Raw genomic sequence first — 20,540 nt, forward strand, 5'->3', positions numbered from 1 at the left:
ACAATCACTTCCCAGTCACCTGGAATCCTTGACTGTCTGGCCAGTTCATCAGACGCTATCAAGTCCATTCAATCCAACAGATATTTAGATATTTACACCGCAAGCGGGAACTTAAATATTGGCATTGAGTGCCCTTCAGGGCGAATATTGACGCGTGTGCAAATATTCGATAATACTATCAAATGTTGTATCAACTTATATCATCATCATGGTGCCAGAGAGCAACAAACTTGGCCAAAGCCAGACCAAGCCCATTTTTCAGACCTTTCGGAAATTGGGGGGCAGGAGGCCCACCGAAACTATGCCAATTATTTTATCAAAGGGAATTTCCCTGCAAATCAGGGCACAACGCCATCGATCGTTTGCCGTTATCAGCTCTGCGATTGGGCAAATATTTGCCAAAAAAATAATAATAACAATCAGGCAACTACAATGGAAATGTCGAGTGAATACTTATAAAAATGGCAACAACCGAACGCTAATTAAATTATACTGTTCTCCGTTTCTTACACGTTTTCTCCAGCCGTTGGCGGTTGTTGCTTTTGTTTCCTTTACACTTTTAATTTATTTGGCAATCAATTTGAAGTATCGACTGGATGTCGGATGTCGGATGTCCCCATGCCTGCTGCTGGGTTGTTAATGTGCCGAAATAAATAACTGGAATACCTGGCATTCCTTGGGCGTGAAGCCAACTGGGCGACGTCTTCGCCAAGTTCCGTTTGCCGCTCCATTCAATTTTTCACGAGGCGACAGTATTTACAGCAAGTATTTGCTTATTTGTTCTAAATGAACAACAAAATTATTTTGGCATGAGTTGGCTCGAGGCGGCGACTTCGAGTTGATTGAATCGTTCAACGGCGTCGTCTCGAGTATTTTTTATCGTACCGCTCAGGTATTTATCGTGCCCTAGGCATTCCGTATGCCTCCGCCACTGTCTGAACCTCTTCATAAACTCGAATATGCAAATTGTGACCCGGTGTGATTAATTTTGGCAATAATCAACATGCGAAAAATTCCACTTGCACTTGAGGCGGATGTGAAGATGGTCGAAAGAGAAGTGCTTAAAATAGTGCCAATATTTTGCATAATGTAAGGGGATCCTAGAACTTTTACAAGGCCAATACAAATAAATAACCTTTAAACCTTATAGGTTAAATAATGATTATTCCACTGAAGTTATCCGTTTGCAACTTGTCTACTCACTTAAAGTAGTTATTAGATGGGTTAATCACAAAGCTGTAGCTTAACTTTAGATATAAACTTTTCTTAAATCAATTTTAGTACACAATATAGAATCACAACTCGACTTTTCCGGCTCAGTCCACTCAAAGTACTCCGATGTGGACAGGATTGAAGGCTTCTTTATAGCTGATGGATGGTCCGAATTTAATAAATCTAATGCAAGTTGAGTGCCTAGGGGTTAATATATATTTACTGGGGAATCGCCGACGTTGGCAATGAACGTGTGCCGAGCAAATAAATGAGCAATCAAGGGCCAAATTAGCGGCACTTTTATAGTAGCTAAACTGGGGGCTTTCGATAGCGTCGATTCTGATTGGCGCCAGGTGAGGCATATGCGCATCGAGAAGGTGACTTGCAGCGCCATCGAGACCAGACAAAGATATCAAGGTGGTAACTCCACTATCACTGACGAAATCAATTCGTTGGCTTACACCACGACATGAAATTCGTCAAATACTAGACCCGATTCTTGTTTTTGGCAATAATCGTATTAACGGCTTTTTAAAATAAAAGTATTAGATGCTTATGCCATATTAAAATTAGTTCCCTAAATGATATCGTATATTACAAAAAATATCTTTAGGTTTTCAATGCAATATTAAAGGTTTTTCTAGACGGTTTTTACCGAATAATTCCCTGAGTGTTATCAAGCTTGCTTCGGCGTGTTTCCCAGCCATTTAATCTGCTTTACTAAACATTGAAGTTCATCAATGAAATGAAGATAGCACGGGGATTTCACTTACTTCATGTTTCCACTGAGGTATATAAGGATCATATCACATGACTTACATTTTCTTAATTTCCGCCAAGATATTCGTCTATAAATTAGTACGTTCTTAGAAAATATAAGTTTAGGATTATGATTGATAATATCGAGGTTGATCCGTTAGTAGCATTTGTAAAAACTCAACTCATTTCATTGGCTTAGTATTAACACGTTTATGGATCAAATAGTAATAACTTAGCTTTACCCCCACCAACCTTCACCAGATCGGTTTCTTGTTTTATTGGCTAGTTAACCATTGCCGGGGTATTATTGGGTGCTGTTTAATTTCCTTTTTCTTGTTGCGTAGCCCCAAAACAGCGACGCTTATCAGGAAATTATTTCAAAACGTTAATTGAATTGTCAATAGATGGGGAGGCAGAAACGCTTTTGGTGACTGAGGCCTCTGGCAACGGGTGATAGTCGAGAAGGAAAGGTGTACGAAAGATATACGCCCAGAACATATACTTCTTGGTATTGCCTCTATAAATACCAAGAGCTAAATGTATGTAAGTCGGTCTCTAATTGCATTTACCAGATAAGAGTTTCGTTGCGGGTCGAGTTTGGTGGGCTTTCTCGTTATGGAAATCCATCCAAGGCCACCATAATATCCAAGCCAGTTAACTTGTTATTGTTATTCTCAATATCTGGGATTGATGATCGTTATCATGATCGGCATTGTTTTGGTCAACAGCGGAAAGTTTCGCGTCGCGTTTTAAAAACGTGCTTTGCGATAGGAGAGTGCGAATAAAACGTGTTTCCCATAATCACTCTGACTGGCATTGATAAATCGGGCTACCTCAAGAATGCCACAAATTTTTGGTGGTATCGTGGTGAATGATAGTTGTCACAGGCAAATGGGATTCCCCAAAGCCTCAGGGTTGGCCAAAGGTCATCTTTCTTCCATTTTAATTAGCCTCTATACTGTTATGTGTATCACTGCACATTGTTAGATGCCAAAGTCGAGATACATTCCGAAATCAAGCTGCCAATCTTGAAACGTGGATACACAATGCTGGCCCAGACAAATGATTAAAAAAAAAAAAACGTTGAGATACGCGAAGTGGACATGCAGTCTAAGCTATCTGGACATAATGTGATATGATATGAACATGATATGATCCCGAAGCCAAGTCGTAAATTTCGTTTCTATTCCTCGAAAACAGGCGCAGTTGAGACCTCTTGACATTGTCAGTGATTTTGATTTATGCTACCCGCCAAAACATTCGATTGTGGTATCGACTTGGTCTTCAGACATAAAAGGCTTTCGCTGTAAAACGCTTTTCCGACTTTTACGCCACGATTTCCGCTTTCAAAGTGAAGTCCTCCTTTTGTTCCACCAATCTGCCGCTGTTGACACTGTTAATGTGTGGGTAAATATTGCATTTTTCCTGGGATTAAATGCTTCCTCGGACTCAAGTTGACATCGATGCCGTGTGGCGGGAATGCTCCTCAATTGATATCCAACAGATAAACATCCCATCTTTTAATCGGCCAGAAATCGACGCTTTTGTATGGAAGGTGTAAAAGAAATCGCTGCTAGCCTATCCATCGCTATCATATCTCTAAAATGGTATAAATACCGGCCGTAATTTGCCAATCGCGCAACTTATATAAATTTAATGCGGTCGCACTTGGCCAGACGACATGTGCTTTGGCTTCTTATCGATGTTCTAAACGTGGTTGAAAGAAACAACAAACTCAGCCTAGGATAACTGGGGCCGTGATGCTTTGGCCCTTATATAAGGTTATTGTTTTTTTTAGCAATTACCCTGCTGACCAATTAAAATAAATGACACGTTAAGATAGCCTCTTTACTGCGCAGATGTTTTGCGGGCATTCGCTGTTATTACTTTGAATAACAAATTGGTCTGGCGAATATTTGTTTTTTTATGTAAATATTATTGGCGCACGCGAAATTGATGGAGCACAGTGGGCCAAGTTAGTTGGCAGCTGGCCAAGGAGTATTGCCCCCACTCGGCCAAACTATATAATTTATACATTAATAAATGCTGCACAAACAATGGATTTATCAATTGGCGAGTGTCAGTCGGGAATGTTATCAAAACCACTGATAGAAATGAAGTATACAGATACACAGATACATATACAAAGATGTTATGCACGTTTGATTAATCTATTTCATTATTTAAAACTTGTTTATGTTTAATACATATATATTATTATTATTTACTGGGTCTTATTGTATTTGAATACAATGCAAACTTCACTGTATCATCAATTTGGTTCTCATGATCATGGAGTCATAGGACATTGCCTTAAGGATATCCACCCACCCACTTGCGTGCCAGTCCCCTGGCTACCTGACTCCCACACCCACCACCCACTTTGGCCCATCCGATAGCAGCAGCAGCAGACGAAGCTCCACAATCTTATCGGAGCTGCTCTTATTGATTAATATAAAGATACTGACAGCCCAATCGGCGCAGTGCGGCGGGTATCTGTATCTGTATCTAAATGGGGAAGGCTAAGCACAGGCCCTCCGGAGTTCGTGGAGCACCTTTTCCACCTGGCCGGCGCTTGGAGCTGACATATAGAGCAAACAGAAAGACACAATTATTTTTTCATATTATTGTTATTTGTTATAATGCGAGATAGGGGGGGCTCCTTTCGGACTGTCCTATCTGACACGCATTTCTCTGCCTTTGGCGCCCTCTTAGTGTCGATAAAGGCGGCATTGAATGACTGACACTGCACTGAGCGAAATTCCAACGCCGCGGCTGGGTGCTTAGCCCCAGCTATTTGCGCACTTAGATAAGCGCCTTTTTGGCAGCACATCAAAAGTGATAATCGATTGCTTTTCAGGTGGTTTTTGTTTGCTGCTCGGCGTTTCGGAAGCTTCGTTTTGGGTAGCGTTTTTATGGGGAGGAATTATCGCGAAATGGAATTTTAATGGCTGTTGTTCAACGAAGAGTCTTCCGGTAATATTTGTACTTAATAGCCATACGTAAACATTTTTGAAATGCTGTGTTAAAAAAGAGGGGAGCTCCTTGTTTGCACGATTTAAATTAAATGCAAATAAATTAATTTATATCATTATTAATTAGCCAAGAATTGCAATACTAACTTTTTGTAAACTGATCTATTACAAATAATTGGTATTAAAACTGAGTATATTTTTGTCTGTTTATTTAAGATTCGGGTTTTTCATTCAATAATTTTCGCTATTGATTATTAATAGTTACTTTTAAATAAACAATAATCGTTTATAATTTTCGGGACCCAATAAAGTGGGAGCTCCTGGTATTCCAGCTTCGAAAATGGGAACCCCCACGATCACTTTCACTGCTGTGCGACCAACCCAAGCACTCCCACCTGTCACTGCAATAGCTTATGTCAACCGCAGGTGACCCACTTGTAGATCCCCTGACTCCGCATATTATACCATCTCATCTTGCAACTCATAAAGGCCCCGCAGGAACCAGGGCTTTATTTTTGGGTTATATGCACAGAGAACGCTCCCTTTTCGACTGGCTTTTATCGCTAGCCAAACTTCCGCTCAGTGTATCCCCGCCCCAATTTTTATGGAGCGTTCTGCGGGCAGTTGAGCGCCAGGCGGCCTTTTTGTGATTGTGATTGTGCTGACAACAGAACCAGGCGAAGAAAGACAGCCGACGAGCTGTTTATGATGATGATTTGTGCCATGTGCCATATGGCATATGCCACATGCCATATCCATGCGATACAAGTTACCATGATTTGGTGTTTTGGCTACGTCTGGGCTGGAAAACTGTTATAAACACCACTGTTTGTGCTGCATAATTACTGCCTGTTGTTTATTTCCTGTAACATGCAAGGCGAAGCCCTCCCATAGACCGCCCCATCGTCAGAAGACAAACAGAAAATAGGTCTATTCATGGGGGCTTATAAAGCTGTTCCGTTATTGCAAAACGCATTTTGTCTTATCAGTGAGGCAACTGTCGGCTAAAGAACCCAAAAGGCTCTCGGAATATTCCACATTGCGAAGCATTATATTTGTCTATCAACAGATACAAAAGACTGGTACTTGTTTGTAGGTCTACTTACTCAGGCCAATATTCAGCCAGTTTCTTTGACCTCATTTAGTTTCCATGGTTCGAAAATGTTTAACATTCCGTTGTGCAAAAACAAAACTTAGCAATAGGGAATTTACATGTATTTCCAGTGAGCTTAAGTTCTAAAATTGAAGACGAAATGGTAATGAGGTCTTAATCGGGATCTTGAATGTAAATATTTATATCAAAGGAATTCCAAATATTTACCACAAGCCCAAAAATATTCCACCATGGTTTTGGAGGGATATAATATTTAACAGTATACAAATTAAAAACTGTATTAGACTATACTAATAATAATATTTTTTATAAAAAATGTAACTAAATATGAAAAACATTATACTTGTTAGTTCATTCCCGTTTTCACAGGGTACCATGACGTCGATTATATGCGTGATTTTGCAATCGTCGCATTTTGTTGGCGCAACCCCACGGCACGAGAATCAAATCAATTAGTTCGCTTGTCAAATGCCATGTTGTATTTTGGATTAACAACTGAAGCAACATATTCGGCGATATCGATAAAACGATAACAAACGACGCGTGGCTAGCTCAACTGTACTTAGAAGCACTTTAACCTTGTATTTTTATATTTTTCCCCGCTAATATAATCATACCTGAGGAACCGAAAAGGAAGCAAATAATACCCAAAGCTTGACCATAATTTACATAGGCAACTAATGCTATTTTTGGGTTTTTCCGCTGGGAGGGGGTTTAAAAACCGATCCGTTTAGCTTGACCCTAATCCAGTTGACCGTCGCCACGGTCTATTTTGGTTCCTTGGTTCCAAAAATGAAAAGAAGCTCCGCTGTCCACGATCGTTATCAGTGTAACTTAGGTCAGTCACATTTGCTAACGGATGCAGGAGTACAGTTGCGGTCAATTGGCTAATACAGTGCGGCCTCGATGAGCTGAGCTGAGCTGTGATTACACAGCCTAATTAAAATACCACCTCGATAATTGGGCTGAAGTACGGGTACTCAAAGCCTCCACTTGATCGCACATTTTGCAGTGCCGAATTCCCTTATCGATCGATCCGGGCGAACGACCCTCACTGGGGTCTCAGCTGTGTACCCTCGTTATTATGCAAGTCCCTGGCAGACTTTGGGCAAATATTTTAGCCATGACTAGGCCGAGAGGGCCCGGAATGCTAACTGCTATCTGCTATCAGCTATCTGCGTCGCTTCCGCGTCACTTGATTGATCAAAGAATGTTCAGGCAGGCAAACCCTTTTTCGCTTCTTGTCGCTTTTGCGTTGTAAACCAAAACTTGGCGATCTGAGGGCCCGACACTCGAGAGCCCCGGCGGCTGATGTTACGTCTGATTTGGAGCTGATAAAATGCCAGGGCGTTTATTGTATTTGACTTGATTTGTTTGGCATTGTCTCTGTCTATCTAATTGCTGTCTACAGAACTAGAATTCTCGGAATTGCCGATGGCCAAATACTAGAGACGAGTGTGTAGGATTACGGGCTACCACTAACTGTAATTTCAGTTAGCTGGACACTCGTTACACCGACAGGTGATTCAGTTTCGAATGGACTTTTGGCCTTCAATCTATGCGAGTCCAATTTTTTTAATTCGAGTCGCACATGTGCACAATTTCTGAATGTATTTATTTTTAACAATTATGTTCATGAAAACATAAAGTGGAAGAGGTTGATATAGATGTTTACATCTCTCTTGAAAGATACATTAGAAAAGTATGCAACAAAAATATTCTGATAAAAATTCGCACAATAGTTGTAATGCTGGATAAGCTTTTATATCCTAAAATAAAAACCAAGAGCTCCGTCATTATCTTTCAGTTTTACCGCCTTTGAAAAAACATGCATTTAAGAAAATTTTTGTATTGTTGGCCCCTGAAATATGGCGTTATTACAGTGGGCTTAGCTTTTGGACTCACGGACTTCATCGTGGGCAGCATTGGATGGAACATGGTTATTAGAAACAAATATCCGGACTATGTGGTCGAGTTCTTCAGAACCATGGACACCCGAATCTGTGTGTCCGGATTTGCCACCGTTTTCTGGTTGATGATGACCGACCACTTCCTTTTGATCTATGCCGTCTTTTACGTGAGTTCGAATGAGTATTTGCAAAATCTAGCAAATCCTATCTCAAAAAACCTTCTAAACTCAGCACAAACTTCTGATAATCGGAACTTGGCTGTTGATAAACTACATGGTATTTTTGTTCACCCTTGTCACCGTGTTGTTGGATAGCTTGCTTATCCTTAGAATAAGTATGTTGGGATTGGATGTGTTACAACCAACTATAACATTTTACTTTAAGTTGCCCTCGGATACTGTTTGATCGTGGTGAAGTCCTATTATAGTGAGTTGGCTGAGGCTCAGGAGGAACCATCCGATTCCAGCGTGGAATCAACTAGCGATCAAACTAGCGATTAAAATGCCTCAAATGTAAACATTTTTTAAGTCAAATAGCAATAAATTCGATTTATATAGTATAAGTAGTCGTTTTATTATATGAACTAAATACCATATTTATGCATTAAATCACATAACCGATAAAATCAAATTTTGATAATATCTTTATCGCCAATCCGATTCCAAACTCAGTAGTCCGTACCCTCCCACTTTTTAACCGACGCTTGTTGTGTGTTTGTCTTCCTCTTTCCTGAAAGGCAAACAGGATTAAGCGATAATGAAACTGCACTTTCCGAAAATGCCGTCAAAAGCCCCGCTTCAGACTCATTAAAAATCCATTAAACTCGATAAAAATGAGAGGGAAGCAGGCTCCCCAGAAAGAGCGAGACAGAAGGCGGAATAAGCATTTCTTAATAAGCTTTACACACAAATGTGGAGCACTTGGTGACAGTTCCCACTGAGTTTTTTGGTTTTTTCCCCCCAAAAAGGGTGAAGTCAACACAGGCCGAATAAAAAAAAAACAACAACAAAAAAGTCGAAAGTCGAGGGCCGGCCACTTAAAAGCTCATTTTGTGAGTGCATTTCGATGTTGCATTTGCAAATAAATCATTCAGTTTCCCATTCGGATTTCATGCTGCTCATGAGATATGCAAAAACTCGACGAGTAAATCAGCTTCCAAAGCGTTTTAGCTACAAATGAGCCAAATCAGCGCTGATCACGAGCAGCTTATGGTCACGCATTCATTATGAATTAAATCGTATATCAACGGATAATCCGATGCACTAGTGATACCCAAAATCAACTGGTAGGATTTTATATAAGCGGTGTGGCATTCCTAGTGCATGAGTCACACCAAAGTGACCCCTTATTAAATAACTGATCCAAATAATCACTTCCTTAATTATATTTCGTAAGACGTAGGTTCACTTACTTGAGATACATGTGTCACTTTGTATGGATGACTAATACTTTGAACGTCTGTCAAGCCACCATTTCCGTTTTACAAACAGCAGCAGCTATTTAGAAATAATCTAAACACCCATTTCCTTTTACATAATATTTATTTTAAATAAAATCATTATCATATAAGTATGACGTACATTTAAGAAAGTGACAAATATAAAGCCCAATTGAGAGCACAATGTTTCCTATCACAGTCCACTTCGGTGAGTCATCGCTTGAGCTCATAACCCATGTTTGTACTAACATCCAGTTATAATGAGCAGGTCTTTAGAGAACCATAAAACCTATTTACCAGATACAGCTACACATACCAGATACAGTTGCAGTTGAGTTGAATGACACCCTCGAGTGCAGCCCACACTCTGTGTCAAACATTTATCAGGCAATCGATAAGGAAAGGAGCTCCCCCGATCCGATCCGATCCGCACTGCTTCGCTACAAAGTTGGGGATAAAGTTATCAACGGCATAACTCCCGATACAAAGCGGTTGAGTTTGGTTTGTTGTTCACAACTTTGTTTAATGATTGGCATAAAATTCACTTTCCGACTGCCTGCCGTGCGTTTTATGCCCTGGATATGAATCGGGGTCGGAGTGCTTAAACTCCTGATCCAAGCTGCCGACTGCTCCTCTAGAATTTATGCGGTTCCATTAAAGAAGTGTCCATAAAACGCTGAGCTTAATTAAAACGCCACGTAACGCGAACCCACGAGGATGGCGTTTAAAGTTGAGCTGCATATCGCGGGCAGCAACCTATATTTATGGCTACAAAAATCGGCATCCTTTTTCAGCGCCTAATGAGATTTTCACAAAAGCAAAAATCATAATTTCCACGCGCAACCAAGCGCAACAAATTGCCCGTTTGCTAGGTGGGCGTGGCACTTGCCACAGTTGCACACCCAGCTAGTCACACCCATTTCTAGAAAATAAAAGAGAAAAGCGGCAAGCTTGAGTGAAATAATATACTTTAATAAGATATTTATAAATAGGCTCAATTATATTGTTCGGGAAACTCACCTTGTTTGGACCTTGACTGCATTTTTTTTAAACTGTTGATTACCTCACTATTTGACTTGGGGAGATTTTCATATTCGTTGGGTATTTATTCCTTGTCAGCTGACAAGCAAAATCGTTCACTCTCACTTTTAACTTCACTTTGAAACCAGCGGAATGACAACTTTGATTCGTAGATTAAGTGGCCTTTAGGAAAACAAATTTATGGACGCTCCTCAAATGAGGAATTTTAAAGTGAATAAAAAGTGAAGTCAAAAAGGGAATTTCCGTGTTCATCCGCTAAATATAAAGTATACACGGTTTGCTTGCCAGCGGAATTTGATTTATCATCGTTGAGTAGCAAGTACCTGAACGAATGCAGAAGGAATTTCATTGTTCTAAATCAAAGTCTAAAACTCGTCCATATAAATCTAATCGGTGTGGTCAAGAAAAGAACTTCTATTGCGTTTTCAATTTAATTTTATACGCAAACTGTGAATCTGTATTATGACGGAAAGCGAATGCAGATTAGAAAATCAATCTACTGCAACATTTTTGGCTTCGTTCACAACAAATTGCCGCAACGATTATCTATCTATTGAGTTGCCACAGGCAAGTTGGCAAATATTAATAATCCGCCATGTTGTACCGCTTATGCAATGAGCTGCGGCAATTACAGATTTCTTTTCGATTGCCCGCCCATCGAAGCGTAAGCAATCTAGGGGCGCTGAAAATCCGATACCCGAGTGGATCATTAAAATCTGAAATTTTCTGCACATTTAACATGCCACGAGATACTGTATCTGCGGCTTCTTGGGACATATCTGTCTGGGCATATCGCATATCAATTTCACCCCAGGACGATCTGCACCCCAGGAGCTTGATATCTCGGCGGTCAGGTCTTGTGTCCTGAACCCTTTCGTCGCATAAGGCAACTTAATTCGCTTCCGTTTGCCAATCCAAACAAAAAAGAACAAGAAGAACGCATAAGGATGAGTGCACTGAAAGAAGAGTTTATCAAAACTACTGCTGCTGTTATTTTCTTTTAGCTGAATAATTACTTTCTTGTTAACAGACACATATTTAGAATTTTATATCTATAAGGCGCTAATTGTCATATTTTTCAGTACGATGATTCTTTTATAATTAGATTTATATTTCATATTTTAAAGTAATAATGTTTTCCTAGCTACTTTGGCTTCAGTGTAGCCTCTATTGCAGGGGAGGATTGACAGTCCTTTCGACAGCTTCCCCTGCGGTTCTGCCCCTCCTCCCCTTTCTTTGCCCCTCTGCCCAGCATTTGTGTGTCAGTTGCCAGTTTCGCGTCTTTCCGCTTCCGTTTTTTTTTCTTACATGAGACTGAGGACGGCGACTCGACCCAAAGCGACCCCATAAATCCGCTCACTGTTTGTCTTAGATCGCCCCACTCCCGTTTTCCATCTCCAGCTGTCCTTTCTCGTAACTTTTCCTAGTCGCCAGTTGTCCTACACACATTTATTTTCCTTTTAAATGTGCTTTTTGTTGATTTTATTGCATCGCTGTGGCAGTTCAATGAACGCATTTGCCGGCGCCATTTGCCAAGTCATTCCCAGCCACATCCCCAACCCCCTGTATATACATATATGTACCCCTGCTATAGGGCAAAAGCCCTTCTTGGCACGTTGTTTTTCTTAAATATCAAATATTCCAACATATTACATTCTCATACTCGTTGGAGGCACGCAAACATTTTGGCGTACATTTCCGCAGGAAAATGGCAGCCGAAATGCCAAAAGGCCAGCGGACCAGGTGCCGAAGGTGGGTGAAAGTGGGTGCTTTTGGGGCGACCCTTTGCAGCATGTTCATGCCGCTTAACATGCAACTGGGGGCGCAGTGGAGGCGAGGGTGTGGCAGAGTCATGGCTAGACTTGTTACGCAAAGGGCGACTTTTTGAGGCAGCTAACAGTGGCGCAAGTTTGGAAACAAAAGTGCATTAATTCGACAAAATAAACTTCTTAAATACTTAAATGTATGTATATGTCAATGCAATTTAAAACAGTGCCAAATTATTATTATTTATTATGACTAATTATTATTTATTATTTGTAAATTAAGAAAACTCTCTAAATTTCTGGTCTGACCCACTGTTGGACCATCTCATTTTGCCCTTTCACCGGACTGATCCATTATGTTATTACATTTACTACAATAACCAAATTACAGGTCTGTCGAGGGGCAGGCACTTCCGTTCTATTGATTACATTTGCATTTTGATTAACAAATGATTCGACCCCTACCGCATCCCCACCCCCATTTGTGCATTGCGACTTCATTGCCCAGTGGAGCATTATTCACCGGCATTTGAAATGCCTGGGGGCAGGTGTTTAGATTTGCTTTAATCACCTTTATTACTTGTCAAACACGATTCGCCCGCAGGCCACGTTTTCCGCACTGGGGAAGTGTGTGGGCTGGATGTTTTGTTGGCTTTGCGGTTTATTGTTTACATGTTTGGGAACAGCAAATGTGTGTAAAATTCAATATGCTTTTGGCTTTTGCGGTCGGCCCGAAAAACTTGATACAAGCGGACGACACGTGCCCGAAAAGCGAAACCCGAAAACTGAAAACCAGGAAACCGCAAGATCCTGTCCAGATACAAGGGCGCGGTCGTAAACCAATCTGGAAGGGAATCAATTAAAGCTCATTAGCCTGGCCCAAAAATGAAAATAGCCAGGAAACTCGAGCGATAAGGCAGCTGTCCGGCCGTCAAATATAAATATATACGGGTAATATACGATTCGATAGCAAAGTCCGCAGCGAAAAGGCGGATGCCACTGGAGACGATTCGATAGAGCCGGTGTCATGGAATCTTTGGCAAGGAATTTCGCAGCGATTTATTTACGATTTATTTTGATTTTGCTATTGGGGCAATCTTTATGAGGCTCCCACTATGCGGACCATAAATCTCCGCCAGCTGTGGCGCTTTAAAGCTATATTCGCACGTCATCCGGACGGGACTGGGTGTGAATTGAGTATGTGATATGACCCAGTCGTCCCCGATTGACTGATAAGGCCCGGTACTCAGAATAAGTGCCCGGTCATCTAACAGTAATTAAAAGGAAATCATATAATTAAATATATTTCTCAAGGACTCTCTAAGGCAAAGAAATGGGGCACCAAACATACTTCAAATATATTTGCTTATACGCAATCTTGGACCAATTCAACGCCACTGATTTCCCTTTTGCCTTTTAATAAGTTATAATTATTATAATACATAATTATGATTAATTATAAATAATGTCAAATGTACGGGTAAAAACTCTTATGTAGCTTTAGGGTTTCTACGAAAATACATATAATCTTATTCAGAGAAGTAGCTGTCAGGTAAAGTAATTGTTTGTAGTAACTCGAAATAATTGCTCTGTTGAAGGTTTTCCAGCCCATCGATCTTATGAGCCTTCCGAAAACAACTTTCACCTGTGCCAACTGTCAAAGATTTCCTTATAACTAAAGGCCACACGATACCCCACGGCGTGACTCATTTCCCAGGCATTTTCGCATTTTCACCTGGCCAAATGGAGGCTCGCCAAATTCCGAGTGACCAACTAGCGCGTGGACACGGAGTTTAATCGTAATCAGTCGTTGATATTGATTGGGCGATACCGTGCCCCTCCACCCACCAACAACCTCCCACCGCCCGGCGACTGGCACCACCCACCGCCTCAAGAAGGCCGCGATGATTGACAGCAAATAGCGGCGCTTAGTGTGCGAGTGAGCGGGGCTGCTGTGCGAGGGAGAGGGCGATTTGGGAGCTGGTCAGCAGTTGGCCACAAAGTTCAAGTGGGGCCAACGAGGAGCTGCCAACTCGTTCCACAGCCACATGGCGCTGTCAACGCGACAATCAAGTGCAAATATTTATTTGGCAATGCACAAAGTTAATTAATTGAGTTTGCCACGTTAGGAAAATGGCATTTCCGGCAGGATGTCAAAAATATAAAACTTGGATTGAAGAAAAAGTTCAAAAATTCCCAGTCCGTTTTGGATTTTTTTGCACTTAACGGTCAAATTTTCAAGCATACGAAGCCTGTAAAATATTATAATTATATTAACTATACATATTTCAATTTGAAATAAAAAATTGCATATTTAAAAAAAGATTTTTATATATTCAGTTGTTGTTCTTTTAAAAATATAAGTTATGCGATCCACTGTATTTATGTCTTCATTGAATTAATCAAATCTCTCTCGAAATGAAGAAACCAAACGAAACGTAACAAAACAATTTGTTTGCCAAAATGGCAAATTAAATTGTTAAGTTTATTAAACGGCATAGTTGGTTGTCACGCCGATGTCAAAAAGGCCAAAACGGTAAACGGCGAGGAAACCAAAAAATAAGTAAAAATAGCCAAAATGCTTTTGGCCGGGTCTTGAGTTGGCTATGAAATCTGGCCAAAACAGCAGCTTGGCTTGCTCGGAGCCATTAGGCAGACAATAAGCTGCGTCTTTTTAAATGCCTGTCTGTGGCAGGTTCTCGGCGACCGGCGCATGCAATTAAAGCCAGGCCGTGTAGTTGGCCAAGAGGTTAAAATGACCACCCACGCCGTCGGCTAGCCAATTAGTTTGATGAGCGTTTTCAACTGCCGTTGACGGCAAATGGGTAGAGCAAAAAATTAATTAGCTTTTTGCGGTATCCGCTTGATTGGCCAAATTGACAGTTTGCCCTGCGAAAAAGAGCCAAAATAAAGATTGATTTCAGTTTGGGATTTGTTTTTGCAGGGTCATTGCATTGGTAGGCTGGCCTATAACACGTTATTACTTAGTTACTTAACCGCTAACGTAATGTGTAAAAGAAAGATAAGCAATCAATATAATATAATTACATATTTTAATCGTATTTTGTTAATACCAATTTCCAAGTGTAATCTGGAAAAACACCTGCTCAAATATTCCATAGAATTTCCACTAAAATAACATCTCATTCATCTCAAGAGGCCAGCAATCCAAACATCACAAAATATCGATTAATTGGTTCTATTGAGTGGGTCCAAAACACATCCCAACTATCTCGATGACAGCCACGTCTAAGAACTTTTATTTCGCTAATGAACAGCCCTCGGCTATCACTTGACAACTTAACATACTTCGGGTTGTTTGTAAGCGAATCTAATCGGTGGCAATCTCCGTGGCACATTCCTTGTGACGTCACAGCGATAGCAATCCGGCAATCTGCTGTGGCCCGTGACTTTGGCCAATATTTTTTCACGAAACTTAAATCGACTTTCTACTTACGCGCAATGTAGGAGCTGCTGTTTACGGCTCTGGGCAGTTGGCAACAGCCTGATAACTGGGCCGAAAAAAATTAACAGTAATTGTTTACGATTTTATAAGGGGGCATGGGCTCTGAAGAGGTCCCATCGAAAATGGAATCTGAGTCACGGGAGTGATGAAATTGTCGCTCCAAATTATTCAGGGAACAACCTTTGTACCGAATCGAAAATATCGGCCGACTGAAGGGGAGACAACACAACCTAATCCCACTTAAGGTTTCTGTTATTTTCACTTCACATTTGAAAAGTGTAATTATCTTTTGAGTACTGAACGTGACTGGAGGAATCGAAATGTCATTTTCGACCCCACCGATAATCCTTATTGGTTGACCACATGTTTACTTTTCAGTTCAGGGCTACAACTTTTAGTAGTAAGACGACTTAAACAACCATTTATTTGATTGTAACTTAAATAAAATGAGTCTCATTTTTAATTAATTATTTTTGTCATTATCAATAGGACCCTATTTGAACCCTATTGAACCCTATTCGAACCTTCCGAAAATAACCCCTTTAAGCCGTCTAATTATCGGCTAATTCACACCCACCTACTCAATGGCCAATCATCTCACTGTCATGCTGCTAATTTCGCCAGACTTTAATGAGCTTAAAGTGCCTCCCAGTGGGGCAATCGAATCCAATTCAATCCAATCCGTGTCTGTGCCAAAATGCGTCAGCAATCAACCGGGTAACCAAGTGGCTGTCATTGGTCGTCATCGGCCGGCGTCAGGAATCAGAAATCAGGCGTCCACATCGAACATCGATACTGACAATGGCCCATTATCATCGGCGCATTACAAGGATGGCAAAGAGGACACAAAAGAGCGAGGAGCGGACTGCTCACGGTGCACAAATCGCCATTGTCTCGTCAAACAAAAGGAATCACAAGAAGCAGTGGCACTTCCCCATCCAAACCCACACTTACACCCATGTCCATGTCCACGTCCTTATCCAAGACCATGAATCGATTGCCAGTGGACCGCGCCCCCTTCTTGTGTTCCGCATCCTGGCCGGGAGCCATTGTCAATCAATGTTCAATCAACTGCTGCATTTTTGGCAACTTCCGCTGGGTGAAGTAGAGTAATGCCGTCCAATTGACACACTTCTTGTGCACTTAGAAAAACGATAAAGTTTAAAATGTAATTAAAATATTCTAAAATATTTGCTTAATGGTTTCTGGCTAATATAATATTTATTATGAAAGAAATTTAATATTCTGAATATAGTTAAATTAGTAAAATCCTTTTTATTTTAAATTTTTTCGAGTGTCCTGGCAACGGATGTCGCATGCGGGTCCTCATTCTGTTGCTTTATTGTGACCCTAATCGCTTTAAATAGTGATACACTTAGGGGTAGTTCCGCTTTATTGCGTGGGTGTTAACCGTTTTTATGGCCATCCGGAACTATTGCCATTCCCGTGATTGTGATTGGGACTGAGTGTAAGCCCATTAGGCGAACAGCTCGACCAGGAAACAGATCCCGGCAAGGGCGTGTCCGCCGCCCAAGACCATGGCAGCCATCACTATATCCTCGAGTCGCAGTGGTTCGATTGTTTGAGTTTGGGTGGGAAAGAAGTGCAGGAAGCCAGCCTTTACGGCCAACTCGTGGACATCGTCTACTAGTTTATTTTGCAAGCCGGTCTCAAACAAGCGTTGTACATGATCATTGTAGTGTTTTTCCAGAACCCAGTTTTGCTTGATGACCTGAACGGCCCAGGTGTAACCCACAGGATTGGATAACTTCTTCATCCTGCGCCTTCGCAGGAATTTCTGTTGGTATAGATAGAAGTCCATTCTGTCCTCCGAGTCAACATAGGCGTAACTTGGATCCAAGCCATTTCTCTTCTGCAAGTGTAGGGATTCCGCGACCAGAAGGAATCTCTCCCTCAACTCCTCCGAGCTGCCATAAACGGAATTTGGTCTGATGTTATGCGTCTGGAGTAGTATGTTCACATTAGCCGCCTTCAAGTCGGCCAAGTTTTCAATGGGTCTCTGGTACAGTTTTGTGGTCAGCATCATGGACAGCAGTGCCACATATAAATTGGACAAAATGAATCCAATGGCAAATAGCAGAAGTAGTAACATCAATTTGGAGCCACTCGAAGACTGCGGCAAAGATAGTTCTCGGTTCAGCAGAGTTTGTACGGCCAGCAGGAGGTACTGACCCACATTCCATTCCTTGAAATGCCAGCGATGGAGCAAGGAACCCATTACCGCTATATACACCACTATAATACCAGTTCCGATCCAGACGTACAAGTCAAAGGGCCTGAAGAAGTAGTAGAACTTATCGATGGGGTTTCCAAATGGCGCCATTATGGCCACACGATTCAAGCGAACTGGCTGACTGGTGGCATACGTGTAGGTCCTTATGAAGATACTGCCACAGGCATCGATTTCATCATCACTGACCATCTGCACACATTCTGCGGTGGAATAGCGACGAAATTCACGAAAAGGAGTCGCTTGAAACGTTACATTGAGTTGATCAGCAAATATTTTTAACATGGTGACTATACTGCCTTTATAACGATTCGGGGAACTTGGCAGTTCATCCTCGTCCACAAAGCAATGAGGTGGGTCGTTGGTCACTAAAACACGCAGTGGATAGCCCATCAAGTTACGGGTGTTCCTGTTCTCAATATACTCTTTCAAGTTTGTAGGTCTTATCTGCAAGTAAGGATATGGATTTATTGACCACAGTTGTTCCTGCGAGTTATAAATTAGCACTTGTGAAAAGCCTGCACTCCAGTATGCTTTACATATATCCACATAACTGTTTCGATTTTCTTCATCATTATTAATCAGCAAAATGTCATTGTATTGCCTATCCGTAAGATACGATCTTAACACATCCAAAGTGGCCAAATTCAAATTCAAATCCCTTTCCAGTCGTATTATTATAAGCACAGGTTCGTCGTGATAGGTTTTAAACTGTTCACTAATGTTATTAGAAATGATCATTTTCTGGTAATTGTCACCTAAACTTGAAAAATCATATGGTTCTGTTCCAAGGCCAAAGTAAATTTGGATTTTTATCTTAAGTTCAGCACTCAAGTGTGATATAATTGTGTCAGGTATGGACCAAACTATCCTCAAAAATATGATTATCAGAATGATTCTAAGCAGCGACATCTCGAAAGGCTTGTAAGTTAATAAAAGTTCTTCGAAAATCAGGTGGCGTAGTAAGCTCGGTTGGTTAATTCAATTAGGCGAAATAATTAGTTAGATAAACTTATTATGAGCAATTAATTACGGACTTAGAAAGGCCTCAAATATATGTAATTTGTCTTTAATTAAGTGATGAATTGGACTCGATGTCACAACTTTAAGAAGGGCTTGTCAAAGTAATATGTAATATGCCTAACTTAATTTTAAACTATTATATTTTATACAGTGTTTTTGTGAAAGCTTTTTCGATGTATTTGTTGTAATGCTTTCAAATTTACACAGTACATAAATATATAAAATATATTTAAAACTTAAAAAAAAAAATAATATAAATAAACTCACTGGCCCCAAAAATATTTCTTGATTTCAACATTGTATTTGTTTCTCTTTCCGAGATTCAAGCAGTTAAATATGTTTAAAGTTGTATGTTACAGCCTTTTAACAGCGCGCCCCGCTTTAACAGTTCGAACCGCTGCCAACAGGTTCGAACGGCAACAGCTGTTAGCTAACATTGCATGTTGCACGCCGCTCTCTGGCCGAATATCGCATGCAATAAATATCATATTGCAGCAGCAATGGCCGCGCTCACACACACAAGCGCAAAGACTTTCACGCGGAGCAACAACAAATGCGCAAGTTTTCAAACTGCTTTTCATGTGTTTGTTGTTGCTGTGGCCGATGTTGCCGCTGCGCCAACTAATATTGCTGGTTGCGCTTATGTTGCTGCTATTGCCGTTGCTGTTGCTGCTGCTGCTGTTCATGTTGCTGCTGGCGTCGCTGCTGCTGCTGCTGCTCGTGTGGAAAGGAAGAAAAACACAAAGCCAAAAAATGTCGCACGTTTGGCTTCGGTTTAGTCTCGATAATTCAATCGCCCTGCCAAGACGTCCAACGTCTCGCTGCCGCAACGCCTTTAGCCGACATTTTGGCCAACGTCCCGTGCATTACGCGATTTACACACCCCCCCCATTTAGCAAATAATAACGAATAATAAAGAAACGTGCCCCCAATAAAGTATTGAAACAAGAAATATATATGATTTTATGATTATTGCAAGCGCAAAGCGGAAGTACATCGCATCGCGTGTGTGTGAATTCGCGAGTGTTCACATGTGTGTGTCTATTTGTCGGCCAGCAATGAGTTTCGATTTCATTTCGCTCTGAACGCACATAAATCGCAGAATATTGCACATATTACATAGAGAGGGGATAGCTATCGGTCAACTGATTACACGGGGCCAACAACGCCGAAACTGCCCAATGTCAGCCACATCGGTTAGCCAGCACGTTATCACCCAGCGACAGCTACGACACCTCTGAATTTTAGTTTACTGCTCTGTGCCGGCAGTAAATGGGTTAAAATTATGTACATTAATCGCCGAATGAATGTCGAATCAGTTAGAGAGACTGCTGTTTTTTATTGTGAGTATTGCCAGTGATCGATGGCCCGGCCAAGTGAAGGTGAAGTGGTATTATTAGATTATGCTTGTAATGGGCTCCAAAACGATTTGACAGCACTTTGGGATACTTCAAACTACCGGGTTGGGTCCAACATGATTTTTCCAGAACTAGAATAATCCAGAATCTACAGTTATGTTTGTGCTAATAGAATATTAAGTGCCTAAAGGATATACTAGACTACCATGAATTATTTGAAAACAAGA

At 41.0% G+C, this 20,540-nt stretch overlaps 3 protein-coding genes across 6 annotated transcripts in view; 2 read left to right on the plus strand and 1 right to left on the minus strand.

The window, feature by feature from the left end:
* Nucleotides 1–20,540, plus strand: part of LOC6734041 (ras guanine nucleotide exchange factor glfB) — a 57,853-nt gene that overhangs the window by 13,781 nt on the left and 23,532 nt on the right. Inside the window, exon 1 of one of the 4 annotated variants that reach the window (XM_002081041.4) lies at nt 19,701–20,298. The exons of the other annotated variants lie outside the window; for them this stretch is intronic. Within the exon in view, the coding sequence (XP_002081077.1) occupies nt 20,263–20,298 (36 nt within the window). The 5' untranslated portion in view covers nt 19,701–20,262. Of the gene's footprint in view, nt 1–19,700; nt 20,299–20,540 lie in introns of those variants that run through there. 4 annotated transcript variants of the gene reach the window in all.
* LOC6734038 lies at nt 7,837–8,532 on the plus strand. Its single transcript, XM_002081038.4, has 3 exons — nt 7,837–8,137; nt 8,202–8,304; nt 8,355–8,532. Exons 1-3 carry the CDS (start codon nt 7,889–7,891, stop codon nt 8,468–8,470), a joined length of 468 nt encoding a protein of 155 aa, XP_002081074.2. The 5' UTR covers nt 7,837–7,888; the 3' UTR covers nt 8,471–8,532.
* On the minus strand, nt 17,144–18,844 carry LOC6734040. The gene has a single exon (XM_002081040.3). It carries the CDS (start codon nt 18,842–18,844, stop codon nt 17,159–17,161), a length of 1,686 nt encoding a protein of 561 aa, XP_002081076.2. The 3' UTR covers nt 17,144–17,158.

Source organism: Drosophila simulans, chromosome 2R (genome assembly GCF_016746395.2).
Source record: "Drosophila simulans strain w501 chromosome 2R, Prin_Dsim_3.1, whole genome shotgun sequence".
NCBI lineage: Eukaryota > Metazoa > Arthropoda > Insecta > Diptera > Drosophilidae > Drosophila > Drosophila simulans.

Bases quoted from the DNA above. Each gene is read 5' to 3' on its own strand.
- LOC6734038 (XM_002081038.4), top strand. From the start codon at position 7,889: ATGCATTTAAGAAAATTTTTGTATTGTTGGCCCCTGAAATATGGCGTT. The intron at 8,138-8,201 runs GTGAGTTCGAAT...TTCTAAACTCAG, and splicing joins TGATCTATGCCGTCTTTTAC to CACAAACTTCTGATAATCGG. The intron at 8,305-8,354 runs GTATGTTGGGAT...TTTTACTTTAAG, and splicing joins CTTGCTTATCCTTAGAATAA to TTGCCCTCGGATACTGTTTG.
- LOC6734040 (XM_002081040.3), bottom strand. From the start codon at position 18,844: ATGTCGCTGCTTAGAATCATTCTGATAATCATATTTTTGAGGATAGTT.